General features: G+C 41.4%; 1 protein-coding gene across 1 annotated transcript in view; it reads right to left on the reverse strand.

The window, feature by feature from the left end:
- LOC124043923 (contactin-associated protein-like 5) overlaps window positions 1-18,651 on the reverse strand; it is a 128,753-nt gene that overhangs the window by 19,077 nt on the left and 91,025 nt on the right. The window contains exons 10-13 of the mRNA XM_046363075.1: window positions 11,549-11,723; window positions 8,909-9,015; window positions 4,063-4,182; window positions 3,275-3,475 (exon numbers count right to left, since the gene is read on the reverse strand). Coding sequence (XP_046219031.1) covers window positions 3,275-3,475; window positions 4,063-4,182; window positions 8,909-9,015; window positions 11,549-11,723 — 603 coding nt within the window. The remainder of the gene's footprint in view (window positions 1-3,274; window positions 3,476-4,062; window positions 4,183-8,908; window positions 9,016-11,548; window positions 11,724-18,651) is intronic.

Genomic DNA, 18,651 nt, shown 5'->3' on the forward strand with positions numbered 1-18,651 from the left:
ACTGTCAAAGGACACCAGAAACAAAATTGTAGACCTGCACCAGGCTGAGAAGACTGAATCTGCAATAGGTAAGCAGCTTGGTTTGAAGAAATCAACTGTGGGAGCAATTATTAGGAAATGGAAGACATACAAGACCATTGATAATCTCCCTCGATCTGGGGTTCCACGCAAGATCTCACCCCGTGGGGTCAAAATGATCACAAGAACGGTGAGCGAAAATCCCAGAACCACACGTGGGGACCTAGTGAATGACCTGCAGAGAGCTGGGACCAAAGTAACAAAGCCTACCGTCAGTAGCACACTAAGTAACACACTACGCCGCCAGGGACTCAAATCCTGCAGTGCCAGACGTGTCCCCCTGCTTAAGCCAGTACATGTCCAGGCCCTTCTGAAGTTTGATAGAGAGCATTTGGATGATCCAGAAGAAGATTGGTAGAATGTCATATGGTCAGATGAAACCAAAATATAACTTTTTTGGTAAAAACTCAACTCGTCGTGTTTGGAGGACAAAGGATGCTGAGTTGCATCCAAAGAACACCATACCTACTGTGAAGCAGGGGGGTGGAAACATCATGCTTTGGGGCTGTTTTTCTGCAAAGGGACCAGGACGACTGATCCGTGTAAAGGAAAGAATGAATGGGGCCATGTATTGTGAGATTTTGAGTGAAAACCTCCTTCCATCAGCAAGGGCATTGAAGATGAAACGTGGCTGGGTCTTTCAGCATGACAATGATCCCAAACACACCACCCTGGCAACGAAGGAGTGGCTTCGTAAGAAACATTTCAAGGTCCTGGAGTGGCCTAGCCAGTCTCCAGATCTCAACCCATAGAAAATCTTTGAAAGTCTGTGTTGCCCAGCAACAGCCGCAAAACATCACTGCTCTAGAGGATTTTCTTATTTTCCACCATGATTTGCAAATAAATTCATAAAAAATCCTACAATGTGATTTTCTGGATTTTTTTTCTAATTTTGTCTGTCATAGTTGAAGTGTACCTATGATGAAAATTACAGGCCTCTCTCATCTTTTTAAGTGGGAGAACTTGCACAATTGGTGGCTGACTAAATACTTTTTTGCCCCACTCTATAGCCTGATTTTAATATTTGCAAAAGATTCTTTCAAAAACGTTCAACGATCATGATGAATCGCAATAAATCAGTTGTTTGCTTTCCATTAGCGTCAGATATAGTTTGAGGATATAATTATGGTTTTGTGGAGTCTGGGATAAGAGCAAGGTTAATAATTCAACAGAATGCAGGGCATACACTTCCATAGATCAGCTTAACGGAAGTGCTGTCCGTGTATTGTTTTCCAGTTAAATCAAAGTAATCACGAGGAAATTGGTTTCCAATCGTGCTCAAACAAAGGGGAAGATCTGATTAAATCTATATTTCCGTATAGGGATATGAGCTACCGTCTCAAGGAGTTAGGAATAACTTATTTATCAAGACCCTTCCAGAGAATAAATTACTTGGAATTTTCAATGACAGGAGAGACAAGGTGATGCTTTCATCTAGATAAATGGTGAGAATAAATGTTTCCTGTTACTCAAATATGATGTTATGTAAGATCGTCCTGTCATTATCGTGAAAAGGTGAGCAATATAAAGTTTCCCTTTTTCATGCAGATGAAACATGTACATATGAAGTAGAAGTTATCATGTTATGATAATCCGTTTTTTACAAATCCCTTCTTGTTTGCTTCAGTTCAACCTCTTTTAGTTTTGCACATTATGCAGCTTTTATTTAGCATATGGATCTATTTCTGTCTCTGGCAAATGAAGTGTAGGCCTGGCCATAATGATAACCTTTCTGTAAAGCTTCTTATGATGTAGCATGAAAAAAAGCCATCTTTTATACAGCAGGATAGAAAGTGCATCATTAGCTAGGTTTCCATTCAATTGGCGACAGATTTTCATGCAAATATTCAGGAATCTGCATAAACAAAATATTAACATTTCCCACCAGTGCTATGTTTCCACTAAACTGACTTTTTGAGGATAAAAACCAGTGATGACGTAGTCACGACGAAATGTACATTTTCGCATAAGTGTTCATGCACTGAATAAAACCAAAAGTTCAATGCGTTTCCATTGCATTTTCAACTTTACCGACAGTTTTGTCACAAAAACTGATGCGTTACATAGCAAATGTGCCTACTCTGGTCTTGGCACCTGCGCTCTAGCCAACAGCTCACAGATACAGTGCGGGCAGGCTGTGAGGGTAGGCTCGTCTATATGATGAGATTATTATGGATAAGAGCGAGAATGTTTTTATTTGCCAAGCGGTAGTCAAGCATCGATCATGATGTCACCAGAATAAGACCTGCAATATTTATCGGAAAGCAGCATCAAGCTCATCACCGTGCACTTTCACCACCCTGTGAAGTTTACCACAACTTATTTTATCTGTAGCCTAATAAACTGAATGGTTTCCCGAGTCGTAGTGGGAGGACCACCATATCATCGCGTGACTCCTGATTTACTTCGATATGATGGTTATTATATCAATATTTGTGCATTAAAGGCGTTTCCACCACCATTTCCTGCATTATACATTTTACCGACACAAAAAAATTCCAACATGTTGAATGAACAAATGATCTGTCTGCATTTATAAAATTACACCGAATCTTCCTCTTTCCATTACAGCTGACATTTTTCTTTTGTACTTTATGACTTTACTTGCATAAAAAAAACTGGATGGAAACATGGTTACAGTGGTAATATAAGGAGACTCTTTTGTTTGCAAGTCCAATTACAGTGAGCTGTGTTTTTAAATCTCTTCTTTTTGAGACAACAACGGTTTCTGAAGCATTCAAGTAAACAATGAAAGCAATTATGTCTTGTTTCATATCTACTGGGCCTGAAAATAAAAGTATTTTCTTCCTTTAATGATCTTGTTGTTTGGGCATAATAAAGTTGTTTATTGTCTGCGGTGACATTGTATTCACCTCATAGAGATCTGACTACATACATTTTTTCATGAATGATTAACCTATAGTTGGGTTCTCCCCAAGCGATGAGAAAACTGAGGGAATAAAGGGGTCTCACTGGCTAGATGAATTCTTCAACTCCCTATGCGACGGCACACAAGCAATGTTCAATAGAATTTATACAGTTGGGAATAGACAAACTCTACATGGACAAACAATGGGTATTAAATGGTTTGTGCTTCGGTTTCCTGCCAAGTGAAATGTGCAAAATATCTGTAACTGAACTGTTTTGAGGAGATAAAGTTTCAGTCATGTTGCAAGCCAATACGGGAAATGCTCACCCCAAGTGTTAAAGAGGCGGGACTTCCTGCAGCTGTATACTACTTCCTGTTGACACTGCTCTGACCCGGCCACGAGGGCCATCAGTTGTTCAGGTGAGGCGCTGTAGTTGAACTTCATAACGTAGGGCTTTTGGAGAGTAGAACCCTGGACCCTGACTGGATCGGTGCTGTTGTGGGTCACCACTGTCCACACCTTGTCCTCTACACACACAATATGGAGCAAATAAACAGGTTTTTAGTTTAGTTTATTTTGACACTTTTAAAAACAGATGTAAAAAGGCACATGCATAAATAGAATAATTGAGGATGACAAGTCAGAAAGTCAGAGTCAGAATCTGAGAGCACAGTAGTGATTATATGTTAAGTTTCATTTCGAGGAGTGATTTAAATATGATGTATGACTATTCATGATCCTGTACCAAACTGGGAGGTATTTACATATCCGACAGTCCCCCTAATTACCAGTCAGTCTCTGTCATCCTCGCTAGAGTGCATTCTGATTTTACAGATATGAAACGGTCTAATGTGGCTGCTTCCCAAATAAAGGGATAAAGGGAAAATAATAATGCATTTAATCCAGAATGTACCTATCTTAAATAAAGCCCATGAAGATCAATGAAATAGACTGAGATTGATCTGAATTATCATAATATTGTTGGATTATGATCAATGTCAATCCGATCTAAAGTATAATTCTGGCTGAAAATCTAGATTAGTCTGACAACAAGATCATAAAGGCCATCAGTCTAAATGTCGATGTGGGGTTGAGGGCCAGGATGGCAGCTCACCTGTCATGTTGCAGAAGACCTGTGTCGCCCCCAGAGGTCCACTGCCATCTGGATCAATGGAGAAGTAGCCTGAGGAGCTGCCAGTCAGCCTGTAGGCCTCACATGATGCCTCATAGATGGCTACAGAGGAATACACATGGGAGTAGAGAATGAAAATACAATTTGAGTAGGGTAAATGTAATAAAATATTGTCACAGGCTGTTACAAAAAGAAAAACGCTTGCAGAAACAGTTGTATTATAGGGTTGTCTATATTTTTTATTTGTTTCCATTTAAAATGTGATGGTGGCCTAACAATATAACAATAATTATGCAAAACAATCTATGGCTAAACCTTAAAACAACATATTAGATATGGAAATAGTGAGACTAGATTGTTTATTTACACAGTGAAACAGAATGGGAATAGTGGTCAACCCTGTCGCATATAAACTCAGCAAAAAAAGAAACATCCTCTCACTGTCAACTGCATTGATTTTCAGGAACCTTAACATGTGTAAATATTTGTATGAACATAACAAGATTCAACAACTGAGACATAAACTGAACAAGTTCCACAGACATGTGACTAACAGAAATGGAATAATGTGTCCCTGAACAAAGGGGGGGTCAAAATCAAAAGTAAAAGTCAGTATCTGTTGTGGCCACCAGATGCATTAAGTACTGCAGTGCATCTCCTCCTCATGGACTGCACCAGATTTGCCAGTTCTTGCTGTGAGATGTTACCCCACTCTTCCACCAAGGCACCTGCAAGTTCCCGGACATTTCTGGGGGGAATGGCCCTAGTCCTCACTCTCCAATCCAACAGGTCCCAGACGTGCTCAATGGGATTGAGATCCGGGCTCTTCGCTGGCCATGGCGGAACACTGACATTCCTGTCTTGCAGGAAATCATGCACAGAACGAGCAGTATGGCTGGTGGCATTGTCATACTGGAAGGTCATGCCAGGATGAGCCTGCTGGAAGGGTACCACATGAGGGAGAAGGATGTCTTCCATGCAACGCACAGCCTTGAGATCGCCTGCAATGACAACAAGCTCAGTCCGATGATGCTGTGACACACCGCCCCAGACCACGACGGACCCTCCACTTCCAAGTCGATCCCGCTCCAGAGTTCAGGCCTCGGTGTAACGCTCATTCCTTCGACGATAAACGCGATTCCGACCATCACCCAAGGTGAGACAAAACCGCGCGCGACTCATCAGTTGAAGAGCATTTTTTGCCAGACCTGTCTGGTCCTGCGACGTTGTTGCCGGTGATGTCTGGTGAGGGCCTGCCTTACAACAGGCCTACAAGCCCTCAGTCCAGCCTCTCTCAGCCTATTGTGAACAGTCTGAGTACTGATGGAGGGAGAGGACGTTCCTGGTGTAACTCGGGCAGTTGTTGTTGCCATCCTGTACCTGTCCCGCAGGTGTGATGTTGGGATGTACCGATCCTGTGCAGGTGTTGCTTCACGTGGTCTGCCACTGTGAGGACGATCAGATGTTTGTCCCATCTCCCTGTAGCGCTGTCTTAGGCGTCTCACAGTACGGACATTGCAATTTATTGTCCTGGCCACATTTGCAGTCCTCATGCCTCCTTGCAGCCTGCCTAAGGCACATTCACGCTAATGAGCAGGGACCCTGGGCATCTTTCTTTTGGTGTTTTTCAGAGTCAGTAGAAAGTCCTCTTAAGTGTCCTAAGTTTTCATAACTGACCTTAATTGCCTAGCGTCTGTAAGCTGTTAGTGTCTTAACGACCGTTCCACAGGTGCATGTTCATTAATTGTTTATGGTTCATTGAACAAACATGGGAAACAGTGTTTAAACCCTACAATGAAGATCTGTGAAGTTATTTGGATTTTTAGAAATTATATTTGAAAGACAGGGTCCTGAAAAAGGGATGTTTCTTTTTTTGCTGAATAGTATACACTATATATACAAAAGTATGTGGACAAATTACAGACCAGTATCCCTTCTTTCTTTTCTCTCCAAAACTCTTGAACGTGCCGTCCTTGGCCAGCTCTCCCGCTATCTCTCTCTGAATGACCTTCTTGATCCAAATCAGTCAGGTTTCAAGACTAGTCATTCAACTGAGACTGCTCTCCTCTGTATCACGGAGGCTCTCCGCACTGCTAAAGCTAACTCTCTCTCCTCTGCTCTCATCCTTCTAGATCTATCGGCTGCCTTCGATACTGTGAACCATCAGATCCTCCTCTCCACCCTCTCCGAGTTGGGCATCTCCGGCGCGGCCCACGCTTGGATTGCGTCCTACCTGACAGGTCGCTCCTACCAGGTGGCGTGGCGAGAATCTGTCTCCTCACCACGCGCTCTCACCACTGGTGTCCCCCAGGGCTCTGTTCTTGGCCCTCTCCTATTCTCGCTATACACCAAGTCACTTGGCTCTGTCATAACCTCACATGGTCTCTCTTATCATTGCTATGCAGACGACACACAATTAATCTTCTCCTTTCCCCCTTCTGATGACCAGGTGGCGAATCGCATCTCTGCATGTCTGGCAGACATATCAGTGTGGATGACGGATCACCACCTCAAGCTGAACCTCGGCAAGACGGAGCTGCTCTTCCTCCCGGGGAAGGACTGCCCGTTCCATGATCTCGCCATCACGGTTGACAACTCCATTGTGTCCTCCTCCCAGAGCGCCAAGAACCTTGGCGTGATCCTGGACAACACCCTGTCGTTCTCAACCAACATCAAGGCGGTGGCCCGTTCCTGTAGGTTCATGCTCTACAACATCCGCAGAGTACGACCCTGCCTCACACAGGAAGCGGCGCAGGTCCTAATCCAGGCACTTGTCATCTCCCGTCTGGATTACTGCAACTCGCTGTTGGCTGGGCTCCCTGCCTGTGCCATTAAACCCCTTCAACTCATCCAGAACGCCGCAGCCCGTCTGGTGTTCAACCTTCCCAAGTTCTCTCACGTCACCCCGCTCCTCCGTTCTCTCCACTGGCTTCCAGTTGAAGCTCGCATCCGCTACAAGACCATGGTGATTGCCTACGGAGCTGTGAGGGGAACGGCACCTCAGTACCTCCAGGCTCTGATCAGGCCCTACACCCAAACAAGGGCACTGCGTTCATCCACCTCTGGCCTGCTCGCCTCCCTACCACTGAGGAAGTACAGCTCCCGCTCAGCCCAGTCAAAACTGTTCGCTGCCCTGGCCCCCCAATGGTGGAACAAACTCCCTCACGACGCCAGGACAGGGGAGTCAATCACCACCTTCCGGAGACACCTGAAACCCCACCTCTTTAAGGAATACCTAGGATAGGATAAGTAATCCCTCTCACCCCCCCCTTAAGATTTAGATGCACTATTGTAAAGTGACTGTTCCACTGGATGTCATAAGGTGAATGCACCAATTTGTAAGTCGCTCTGGATAAGAGCGTCTGCTAAATGACTTAAATGTAATGTAATGTAACCCTTCAAATTAGTGGATTCGGCAATTTACATTTACATTTAAGTCATTTAGCAGACGCTCTTATCCAGAGCGACTTACAAATTGGTGCATTCACCTTATGACCTCCAGTGGAACAGCCACTTTACAATAGTGCATCTAAATCTTTTAAGGGGGGGGGGGGTAGAAGGATTACTTTATCCTATCCTAGGTATTCCTTAAAGAGGTGGGGTTTCAGGTGTCTCCAGAAGGTGGTGATTGACTCCGCTGTCCTGGCGTCGTGAGGGAGTTTGTATTTCAACCTCACTCGTTGCTGATAGGTGTAAAAAAATTGAGCATACAACCATGCAATCTCCATAGACATAGCTTGGCAGTAGGATAGCCTTACTGAAGAGCTCAGTGACTTTGATCGGATGCCAGCTTTCCAACAAGTCAGTTCGTAAAATGTCTGCCCTGCTAGAGCTACCCTAGTCAACTGTAAGTGCTGTTATTGTGAAGTGGAAATGTCTAGGAAAACAACGTGAAGTGGTAGACCTCACAAGCTCAAAAACCGGGACCACCGAGTGCTGAAGGGCGTAGCGGTAAAAATCTTCTGTCCTCGGTTGCAACACTCACTACCCGAGTTCCAAGCTGCCTCTGGAAGCAACGTCAGCACAATAACTGTTCTTTGGGAGATTCATGAAATGAGTTTCCAAGGCCGAGCAGCCGCACACAAGCCTAAGATCCCCATGCTCAATGCCAAGCGTTGGCCGGAGTTGTGTAAAGCTCACGCCATTGGACTCTGGAGCAATTGAAACGCTTTCAATTGAATCATGTTTCACCATCTGGCAGTCCGAGGGACGAATATAGGTTTGGCGGATGCCAGGAGAATGCTACCAACCCCAATGCAGAGTGCCAATTGTAAAGTTTGGTGGAGGAGTAATGGTCTGGGGCTGTTTTTCATGGTTCGGGCTAGGCCCCTTAGTTCCAGTGAAGGGAAATCTTAAAGCTATAGCATACAATGACATTATAGATTACAATGAAATTCTAGATTATTCTGTGCTTCCAACTTTGTGGCAACAGTTTGGGGAAGGCCCTTTCCTGCTTCAGCATGACAATGCCCCCAGTGCACAGAGCACTGACCTCAACTCATCGAACACCTTTGGGATGAATTGGAACACCGACTGCGAGCCAGGCCTAATCACCCAACATCACTAATGATCTTGTAAATGAATAGAAGCAAGTCCCCGCAGCAATGTTCCAACAAATAGTGGAAAGCCTTCCCAGAAGAGTGGAGGCTGTTATTGCAGCAAAAGGGGGACCAACTCCATATTAATGCCCATGAATTTGGAATGAGATGTTTGACAAGCAGGTGTCTACATACTTTTGGTCATCTAGTGTATTTACACAATAAAACACAATGGGTACAGAGGTCAGCCCAGTCATGTCCCATACAGCCGGAGAGCAGGCAGGACTCACAGTTGTGGCAGGTGGCTCCAGCGTATCCTGTTCCAGAGCAGTCACAGTAGAAGGTGTTCCAGGACTGGGAACACTGCCCTCCATGTTCACAGAAGTTGGGCAGACATCTGGAGGGACAGGGAAGATCAGACAGTGAGAAGGAATCCAAGTAACCTGGTACTAGAGAGGCAAAGTCATGGAGACAGCCAAGCTAAAACAATGTGGTTGTTCCCCATCTGACTGAACTGAACTCGCTGGAGATAATGGTTTTGAGGACATTACAAAATGTGCTTGACTGACGATGGCAGGTGTTTTGACATCTTCTTGGTAACAACAAAATGACTAAGACTTAATATTGTAATTATTCCTGACACAGTCTAATTTCACAGGGAGCCGTTTAAAGATGAGCATCTGCATACAAAACTCTCCAGTGACAATAGATTTAGTAAACAGAATATTGAGTTTAGATTTTCATGACAATTTTGTTATTGTTGATTTTTGTGTGGGGCTCAAATTCAAGTAAAGCAGGTGTTTGTGTCGGCAGTTGTTTGTAAACATGCATGGCTATGGCAGGTGTAAGCAACCCAACCCAACCCCACTCTCCTCACCCCTCTCCCTCTCTACAATGACATTTTTGCAAATCATCTGAGGTCTCTGTAAATGTTAACAATATGCAGAAAAAGTACCAGTGAAACTGGCTATGGAAAGACACTCTGATTAATAGTGCCTTCCTCATGCCTCTGTACCTTCTAAAATTACCTGACTTTTAAGCTTGCATATATTATTTAATTCCGCTTCAATTGTGAAACCTGTCCCAGGGGAGCTCTGGTTTAGTGGGGGTTGTACATACAACACAGCTATTACAATACCCATTTACCTATTTAGCACTACAAAAGGAGTCAACTGTTCTCCGCATAATGTTCAGGTGATGGTTTAATTATTGCTGTGCTATTTTTATTCATGCACACAGAAAAAGGCTTTCGTGGACCATAAAATTATGCTGCTCAACTTGCAGAACTGTTCCTCCGCAATAAACCGGACAATAAAGTTTTAGTGGTCGGAGTGAATGGCAAGGAAAGCTCTTCAACAAAAGATACTATAATCTCTTCGAGTTTTTTTGTGTTATGTAATTAGTTCCCTCGCTGACAAAGAAATGCATTTCTTTTCTTTAAAGTATGTCACACGCCAAAGTGCTGGGTTAGGTTGGGCATGTCCCTTAATGGCTTTATTGAACATTCCTAGGAACCCATGGCCCCCACCCCCACGGTGGCATGCGGAGGCCGCGGTCTTCCAGTCAACCTGCGCTGGCTGTTAGGGGACTGCCACCCTGAGCCTGGCAGGGTCCTGGAGGATGACAGCTGCTCATGAATGTTTTAAAGCTGGAGAATTGGTGATGGAGAGAGACAGAGGGAGGCCTAGCTTTGCTATGTTATACTATGAATATACAGGCAGTGTTGAGCAGGGGGGAGAATAAATCAACACTTTCTAAAAAGGTAAGACGATGGAAAGAACAACTCCCAGGGTATGAAGTAATCTTGTTTGATTGCAGTGATTTGCCCGTTACAGTGGAGGTTACGCAATTATAAGTAGGTTGTCATTATATTGAAAAGGTTGAAGATGGCAGCCTTTTTTTTATTGTGCTGATTATTGGAACCCCACAAGCATAAACACAGTGCTTAATTCTCACCACAGGAACGAAATACAAAGTCATTCAGAAATGGGTGCGGTTTAAATCACCAGTTCTCCAAAAACACTCCATGTTGCACATCCTGAAATAGTGTATAGTCTAATTACAGTATAGCAATGCATGCAGACATCCGATTATTCATATTGTGCTTTGATTAATGTATTGGGTGCTGGTTCTATACATAGAAATAGCAAAAGAATGTTCAAGATTTTAACACTAAGAAACAAGTTGCCTCTTTTGATCTTTGCCACAATTATTTTTGCTTACTCTTTCTCATGCTAGGTTCCCAATTAAAATATGTTCGGTGAGGTGTCATAACATGAGACATTTTGCTCCCGACACTTTTGGAAACACCAAAGAAAAATAAGCTCCTCTCCTCATCATCACTTCTCAGGGGATCTTGTCTCTTAGGTTAACTGGTTCCTTGGTTTCATCCCAGTAAAAATTGTACAGTAGACTGTCAGTCTGGCAATCAGTCAATCGGCGCTCTGACTCCAGTCACAGTTAATTAGAGACACAGTCGAAAGCAGAGTCCCTATCAGCTGTTTTTTCCATTGGGCAACATAGGAACCTACCACGTTTCTATAATTACTCAACCCTCCTCAGTAATTACTGTAGACCCTGTAAAGGCTGCTGACTTCAAAGGTCCCCTGCCTTAAAACGTGTGTAAATGTTCATTTGCTCACACTTCATCTGTGAGAAAAGGATTTCACAAGCTTCAGGTCCAAAATAAACTACAATGTTTTATAGCAGCGCCATAAAATCAAATGAGACAGCAATTATGTGCTTGCACAATCCAAACAGAGTTGCTGGAACATACTATATCAAACAAGGTCTGACAACAATCAAGTGTTAAGTTTTGTGTTAGTTGCATAAGCAAAAAACAAAAGTCCCATGCATATGCTTTGAGTTGAAGGTTGTCACCTTGGCACATCATTTCAAAATTCTAATATTGTATACAGAAATGGTGATACCTGTCATGGATGCCACATGTGTCAAACTGCAGCTCCTTGTAGTTTCCCAGCCGTCCTTGTTGCACCCGGTTCAGGTCCATTGGCTGGCTGTTGATGGAGATGAGACGCATGCAACCCTGGAATGCCAATGTGGGGTTCTCACAGCCTGGGTCAGCTGGGGACAAGGAGGGACAGCCTAATGGAACACACAGCAGAAGGATGTTTACGTAACAAAACGTCTGCCAAACTAGCTTCTATTGTAATAATGCAAAGTATTCAGGCCGCTTGACTTTTCCCACATTTTGTTACGTTACAGACTTTAAACGGATTAAATAAGTGAAATCTACACAAAATAACCTATAACCTATAAAAACAAGAATACCTTCTTTTAAAAGTTCCGAGCTTATGCCGCGACCGTTAGTGGTAGATGGTGGCATTCTGTCATCACAAGGAATGCGGAACTATTGGTAGTCTAAACTGTGGCACAAATGTACTATCTTTTGGTAAATTAATGGAAGTGTTTTCAGTCTAAGAGTCTCTCTTCTCTGGCACTGGAGTCCTGCATCAGGCAACAACAAAAACTGTCGGTGATCCTGGAGTTAAGAGAGAACTTGGGTAAATACAATTGGGGAATTTCATTTGACATGTGGACTGACGATTTTCGAAAAATAGGCACGGTGGGCTTTCGGTTGGTCTCCCTCTAAAAACCTAAATAAATCGTTCAAAATAACAAACTGGCTTTATTTACAAATTAGTAAGAATGTCTCACCCCATGTTCAGATTACAACCGCTCTCTTTCGGTTATTTGAAAACGAAATCATCTCGAAAATATTGTTATTTTTTAAACAAGCCATAGAAAGTTGGTTTCAATTTCAGTTCAATCCACCAGAAAAGACAGAACAAATAATACAACAAATTATTGTGGTTAAACTATACTATTGTGGTTAAAATATACTATTTGATTAAAAAAAACATTGTCAATTGGAACCTTTATCAAGTGGAAGGGGGGGAAAGTAGTGCAGGGCCGACAGACGTAGTAACACATTAAAGAACAAAATTGGTTAAAGAAAATTGTGATAAATAAAAATATATACCATTTTGCAAAATAGTTGGGAAGCTATTTTAGATGTACCGATTCCATGGCACATGGTTTATAAATTGACACGCAATTTTCCATTAATTATAACCTACTGCAGGCCACCTCTGGGTTTGACCTTCTGAATTAATGATTATATTGAAGATAGAAGCTGCCTCTTAATGAGTTCTGAGAGATTATCTGTTATCCAATGATTATTATTATTATTATTATTATTATTACTGAATGACAGAGCTGGTCTTGATAAATCAATCAGATTTTTATTTGGAAATGTTAGGATTATGATTGTAAAATTTATCTGATTGTGATTGTAAAATGAATCAACTGATGCATTGGTCAAGAGCCAGGAGGTATTGGCGGAGAGTCACGTCATTGGCAGAGAGTCAGGCGGCATTGGTGGAGAGTCAGGTGGAGAAAAACGAGTTGAAGAGGGCGAGGAACGAGATAGAGTCACAATCCATGCCAGCCACACCTGTGAGCTCTGGAACTCTACCTCCTGTTTGTGGACTCTTCAAACAACGTGCCATTGATGGAAATACCTGTCTATTTGTGAAAAAATCACCCTGATTAACTTCTTGGGAACATGGGGGCAGTATTGAGTAGCTTGGATGAATAAGGTGCCCAGAGTACACTGCCTGCTACTCTGTCCCAAATGCTAATATATGCATATTATTAGTAATATTGGATAGAAAACACTCTGAAGTTTCTAAAACTGTTTGAATGATGCCTGTGAGTATAACAGAACTCATATGGCAGGCGAAAACCTGAGACAAATCTGAGGTTTGTAGTTTTATTTAAGTGATTGCCTATCCAATATGCTGTGTCTATGGGGCCAGGTTGCACTTCCCAAGGCTTCCAGCAGATGTCAACAGTCTTTAGAATTTTTTTGGGTCTTCTATTGTGGAAGGCTGTCGAATAAGAGCTGTTTCAACAAGTGGACTAGGCTGAGGCCAATCAGTTGTTTACTGCGCGGTCACGCAGGCGCCCAATTCCTTCTTTTTCCTCTGTAATGAATATGCTATTATCCGGTTGGAATATTATTGAAGATTTATTATAAAAAGACCCTAAGAATTGATTGTAAACATCGTTTGACATGTTTCTACTAACTGTAATTGAACTCTTGACTTTTCGTCTGCATTTTGCGCTCGCGCATTGTGCCTTTGGAATAGTGAACTAAACGCGCAAACATTTGGACATAAATACATAAAAACATTTCTTGTGGAATTGGGAGTCCTGGGAGTGCATTCCGACGAAGATCAGCAAAGGTAAGTGAAGATTTATATGGCTATTTATGACTTTTGTTGACTCCACAATTTGGCGGGTAACTGTATGGCTGGCTTTTGTGGCTGAAGGCTGTTCTCAGGTGATTGAATATTGTGCTTTTGCCGTAAAGCATTTTTAAAATCTGATACAGTGGTTGCATTAAGAACGAGTTTATATTTAATTCTATGTAAAACATGTATCTTTCATCAAAGTTTGTGATGAGTATTTCTGTTATTTGATGTGGCTCTCTGCAATTTCTGCGGATGTTTTGTAGGCATTTCTGAACATGGTGCCAATGTAAACTGAGGGTTTTGGATATAAATATGAACTTGATCGAACAAAACATACATGTATTGTGTAACATTGAGTCCTGGGAGTGTTATCTGATGAAGATCGTCAAAGGTTAGTGATGAATTTTATCTATATTTCTGCCCTTTGACACCTCTCTTTGGTTGGAAAATGGCTGAATGCTTTCTGTGACTAGTTGCTGACCTAACATAATGATATGTTCTGCTTTCGCCGAAAAGCCTTTTTGAAATCGGACACTGTGGTTGGATTAACAAGAAGTGTATCTATAAAATGGTGTAAAATACTTATGTATGGTTGAGGAATTTTAATTATGATATTTCTGCTGTTTTGAATTTGTCGCCCTGCAATTTCACTGGCTGTTGGCGAGGTGGGACACCAGAGAGGTTAACTCTTTAGTCATATCACAGTTCACATATTTGCTTATGGTTTTGACTACACCTAGCGACCAATTAAAATTATATGAGCAAAAAATATTCCATTTAAGATCATATTGTCTCACCCCATGTTCAAGATTGGCCTTTTTACCTTTATTTAGATTACAACCGCTCACTTTCAGGTATTTGAAAACAAAATCAACAAAACAAAATATCGCTGATCTATCGGTAGTCTAAACTGTAAATTGACTACCTGTTCGTAAATGAATGGAGGTGTTTTCAGTCTGTTAGTCTTTAATAAATAAATGTTTTGACCAAGTTAGTCTGCTCATGTTGTGTGTGTTCAATAATTTGTGACATTGTGGTTACAATAAAAAATGTAAACAAAATAAATCCTATTCATATTGAATAATCAGATGCGTGTTGCACTTTAAACATTTGTATAATAAAGCACATTTAATTGGTTGATTTGAATACTTCTGACAGACAAAATTCTAACTCCACCTATAACTTTTGGACATTTAAACAGTCCCAGAAGGCATGGATTATTATAACCTACTTGCAGGCCTAAAACCTATGGGTCCAATAACGTTTCCATGTTGGGCTATTAGCAGGACGACAGACTCTTCAACCTTTACAAAAGGATGGCTTGGCTAGGTGTGAAAAAAATCCCCCCAACTTGAAATGTATTAAGTATTCTAAAGTTTTACATTTCTAACTCCAAACCTCATTCAACCGCAAAATGTCGGATAAAGCATATACTGTACAGTATTACTTCATCGACATCTTTATGCTTTTGTTAATAAAAATTATGATAAAAAAACTCTTTCAAAATGCAGACGTTAATTTCAACTATCAGCAGGACAATAGACTCTTGACAATTTTATAGACTTTACATATATTATATATATATATATATTAACGGATGCATATCGATTTACTATGGGAATAAATATCACTGAAATACATAGCATGGGGACTGGTCTTGATAAATCAATCCGATTTTTATTTGGAAATGTTAGGATTATTTTGCTCTTCATTATCACAATATTAAAAACTTTCAAATGCATTCATGAATTAAATCGCTTTAGCCGACATGTTGCGGTTCATCTGATGAAGGCGCACATGGGCCTATTTATATAATGAATATGAATTCGGAGGGCAGAAATGATTAAATATTAAAGCATTAGACCTCTCACTAAAGGTGTCAGTCATACAAAAGTTATAATGAAATCCGTACTGATTTTCTATCAAATTAGTAAGAATGTCTCACCCCATGGTCAAGAATGGCCTGTGTACCTTTATTCAAATTACAACTGCTCACTTTCGATTATTTGAAAATGAAATAATAAAATAAAATATTGTATTTAAACTCAAATATACCAATTGATTTAAAAAATATAATTTTTCAAAAAGTTTTTTTTTAAAGGTAAAACTTTGTAAATGATAACATAAATAGGACCGGTAGAGTTATGTTACACATGCAGCTAACACGGAAATGTCTGCTCTACCCAAGATTACAACCAACTAATTGCAGCATTACTGCAAAAATGGAAGAGGCAAGCAGAAGGGGGAAAAAGTAAGGAACTTGTCTATCGGCCCTGGAGGTATTTGAAAACGTGTTCTCAAACACTTGTTTTTCACAAGGGCTATTAGTAGGACACTATGTGGTCACAAAAACACCTCTCTGACATAGGGTCCTGCATAACTCTTGATGATGTCATTGAATGTCTCGCCAGCTTTGATCCATGCCTGGGCCTGCAGCACGCAAAGTTCTCTGTCAGACATATTATTGTGACAAAACTACAGAAGTCAAAAGATTACATACACCTTAGCCAAATACATTTAAACTCAGGTTTTCACAATTCCTGACATTTAATCCTGGAAAAGATTCCCTGTTTTTGGTCAGTTAGGTTCACCATTTTAGTATTTGGTAGCATTGCCTTTAAATTGTTTAACGTGGGTCAAACGTTTCGGGTAGGCTTCCCCAAGCTTCCCACAATAAGTTGGGTGAATTTTGGCCCATTCCTCCTGACTGAGCTGGTGTAACTGAGTCAGGTTTGTAGGCCTCCTTGCTCGCACATGCTTTTTCAGTTCTGCAAACAAATTGTCTATGGGATTGAGGCCAGGGCTTTGTAATGGCCACTCCAATACCTTGACTTTTTGCCACAACTTTGGAAGTATGCTTGGGGTCATTGTCCATTTGGAAGACCTGTTTGCGACCAAGCTTTAACTTTCTGACTGATGTCTTCAGATGTTGCTTCAATATATCCAAATAATTTACCTTCCTCATGAAGCAATCTATTTTCTGAAGTGCACCAGTCCCTCCTGCAGCAAAACACCCCCCACAACATGATGCTGTCACCCCTGTACTTCACGGTTGGGATGGTGTTCTTCGGTTTGCAAGCCTCCCCCTTTTTCCTCCAAACATAACATAATAGTTCTATTTTTGTTTCATCAGGCCAAAGGACATTTCGCCAAAAAGTACGGTCTTTGTCCCCATGTGCAGTTGCAAACCATAGTCTGGCATTTTATGGCAGTTTTGGAGCAGTGGCTTCTTCCTTGCTAAGCGGCTTCTCAGGTTATATCGGTTTAGGACCTGTTTTACTGTGGATATAGATACTTTTGTACCTGTTTCCTCAGGAATCTTCACAAGGTCTTTTGCTGTTGGTCTGGGATTTATTTGCACTTTTCGCACCAAAGTACGTTCAACTCTAGGAGACAGTATGCGTCTCCTTCCTGAGCAGTATCACGGCTGCGTGGTCCAAGGTGTTTATACTTGCGTACTATTGTTTGTACAGATGAACGTGGCACAGTTAGGCATTTGGAAATTGCTCCCAAGAATGAACCAGGTCAATTTTTGTTTTATGAGGTCTTGCCTGTTTTCTTTTGATTTTCCCATGATGTCAAGCAAAGAGGCACTGAGTTTGAAGGTAGGCCTTGAATTACAGCCACAGGTACACCTCCAATTGACTCAAATTATGTCAATTAGCCTATCAGAAGTTTCTAAAGCCATGACATCATTTTCTGGAATTTTCCAAGCTTTTTACAGGCACAGTCAACTTAGAGTATGTAAACTTCTGGCCCACTGGAATTGTGATACGGTGAGTTATAAGTGAAATAATCTGTCTGTAAACAAATGTTGGATAAATTGCTTGTGTCATGCACAGAGTAGATGTCCTAACCGACTTGCCAAAAATATAGTTTGTTAACAAGACATTTGTGGAGTGGTTGAAAAACTAGTTTTAATGACTCCAACCTAAGTGAATGTAAACTTCCAACTTCAACTGTATATAAAATGTGTAACAGAGCCTTTCCATAAGTCCACTCCAGTTTCTTCAACTGTCTTCTGACTGTGATTAGAGCGATGTTGATGTTGTGCTGTGATGCCAGCAGATTCCAGATTGCCTTTGCCGATCGCTCATCATCTTCAACCATCAGTTAGTTGATGGCTTGAATAGTCTTGTGGGAAATGGAATACAATGGTAAAAGGTGTAGCATACAGTAAAGACCAGCAGTCAATTTTTTAAAGCATTATTTTCAGCATTATTAGGCCAACTTTACAGCATTGTAGCCTACTGTACCTGTTCCTTTTCCTGGGCTGTCACGTTCGGCGTAACACAGGCAAATAGCACTGTCCGTGACCATATTCCCCAAGTCTAACAGCACTTTACCGACATGTTTAATTATTCAAGGCTCCTTTCTCTTCTCTGTGCTGGAGTTCTTTTAAGAATACAAAAGAAGTCATCCACCCTTGATGGGCTATCAGCAAGACAATAGACTCTTACAGGGTCCACCAAATGCATTGTTTTCTAACCACATCTGGATGGAACCATAACAAATTACTATGGGAATAAATATCACCCAAAGGCCAAAATGGGCAAACTTGCAATGTATTCGATGCTTAAGTACTCTAAAACCAGATTTGCCCCCCCAAAAATGCATCAACCCCTACAAATATATTCATTTATTATTAACCCTGCATTATAATTGTACAAAATCCCCTTAGATATTCATTTAGAATCCTCTAAAATGAATTAGATCTACTACTGTACAAGGACATTTTATTGATTTGCCAGTAT

This window comes from Oncorhynchus gorbuscha, linkage group LG09 (assembly GCF_021184085.1).
Source record: "Oncorhynchus gorbuscha isolate QuinsamMale2020 ecotype Even-year linkage group LG09, OgorEven_v1.0, whole genome shotgun sequence".
Taxonomy (NCBI): Eukaryota; Metazoa; Chordata; class Actinopteri; order Salmoniformes; family Salmonidae; genus Oncorhynchus; species Oncorhynchus gorbuscha.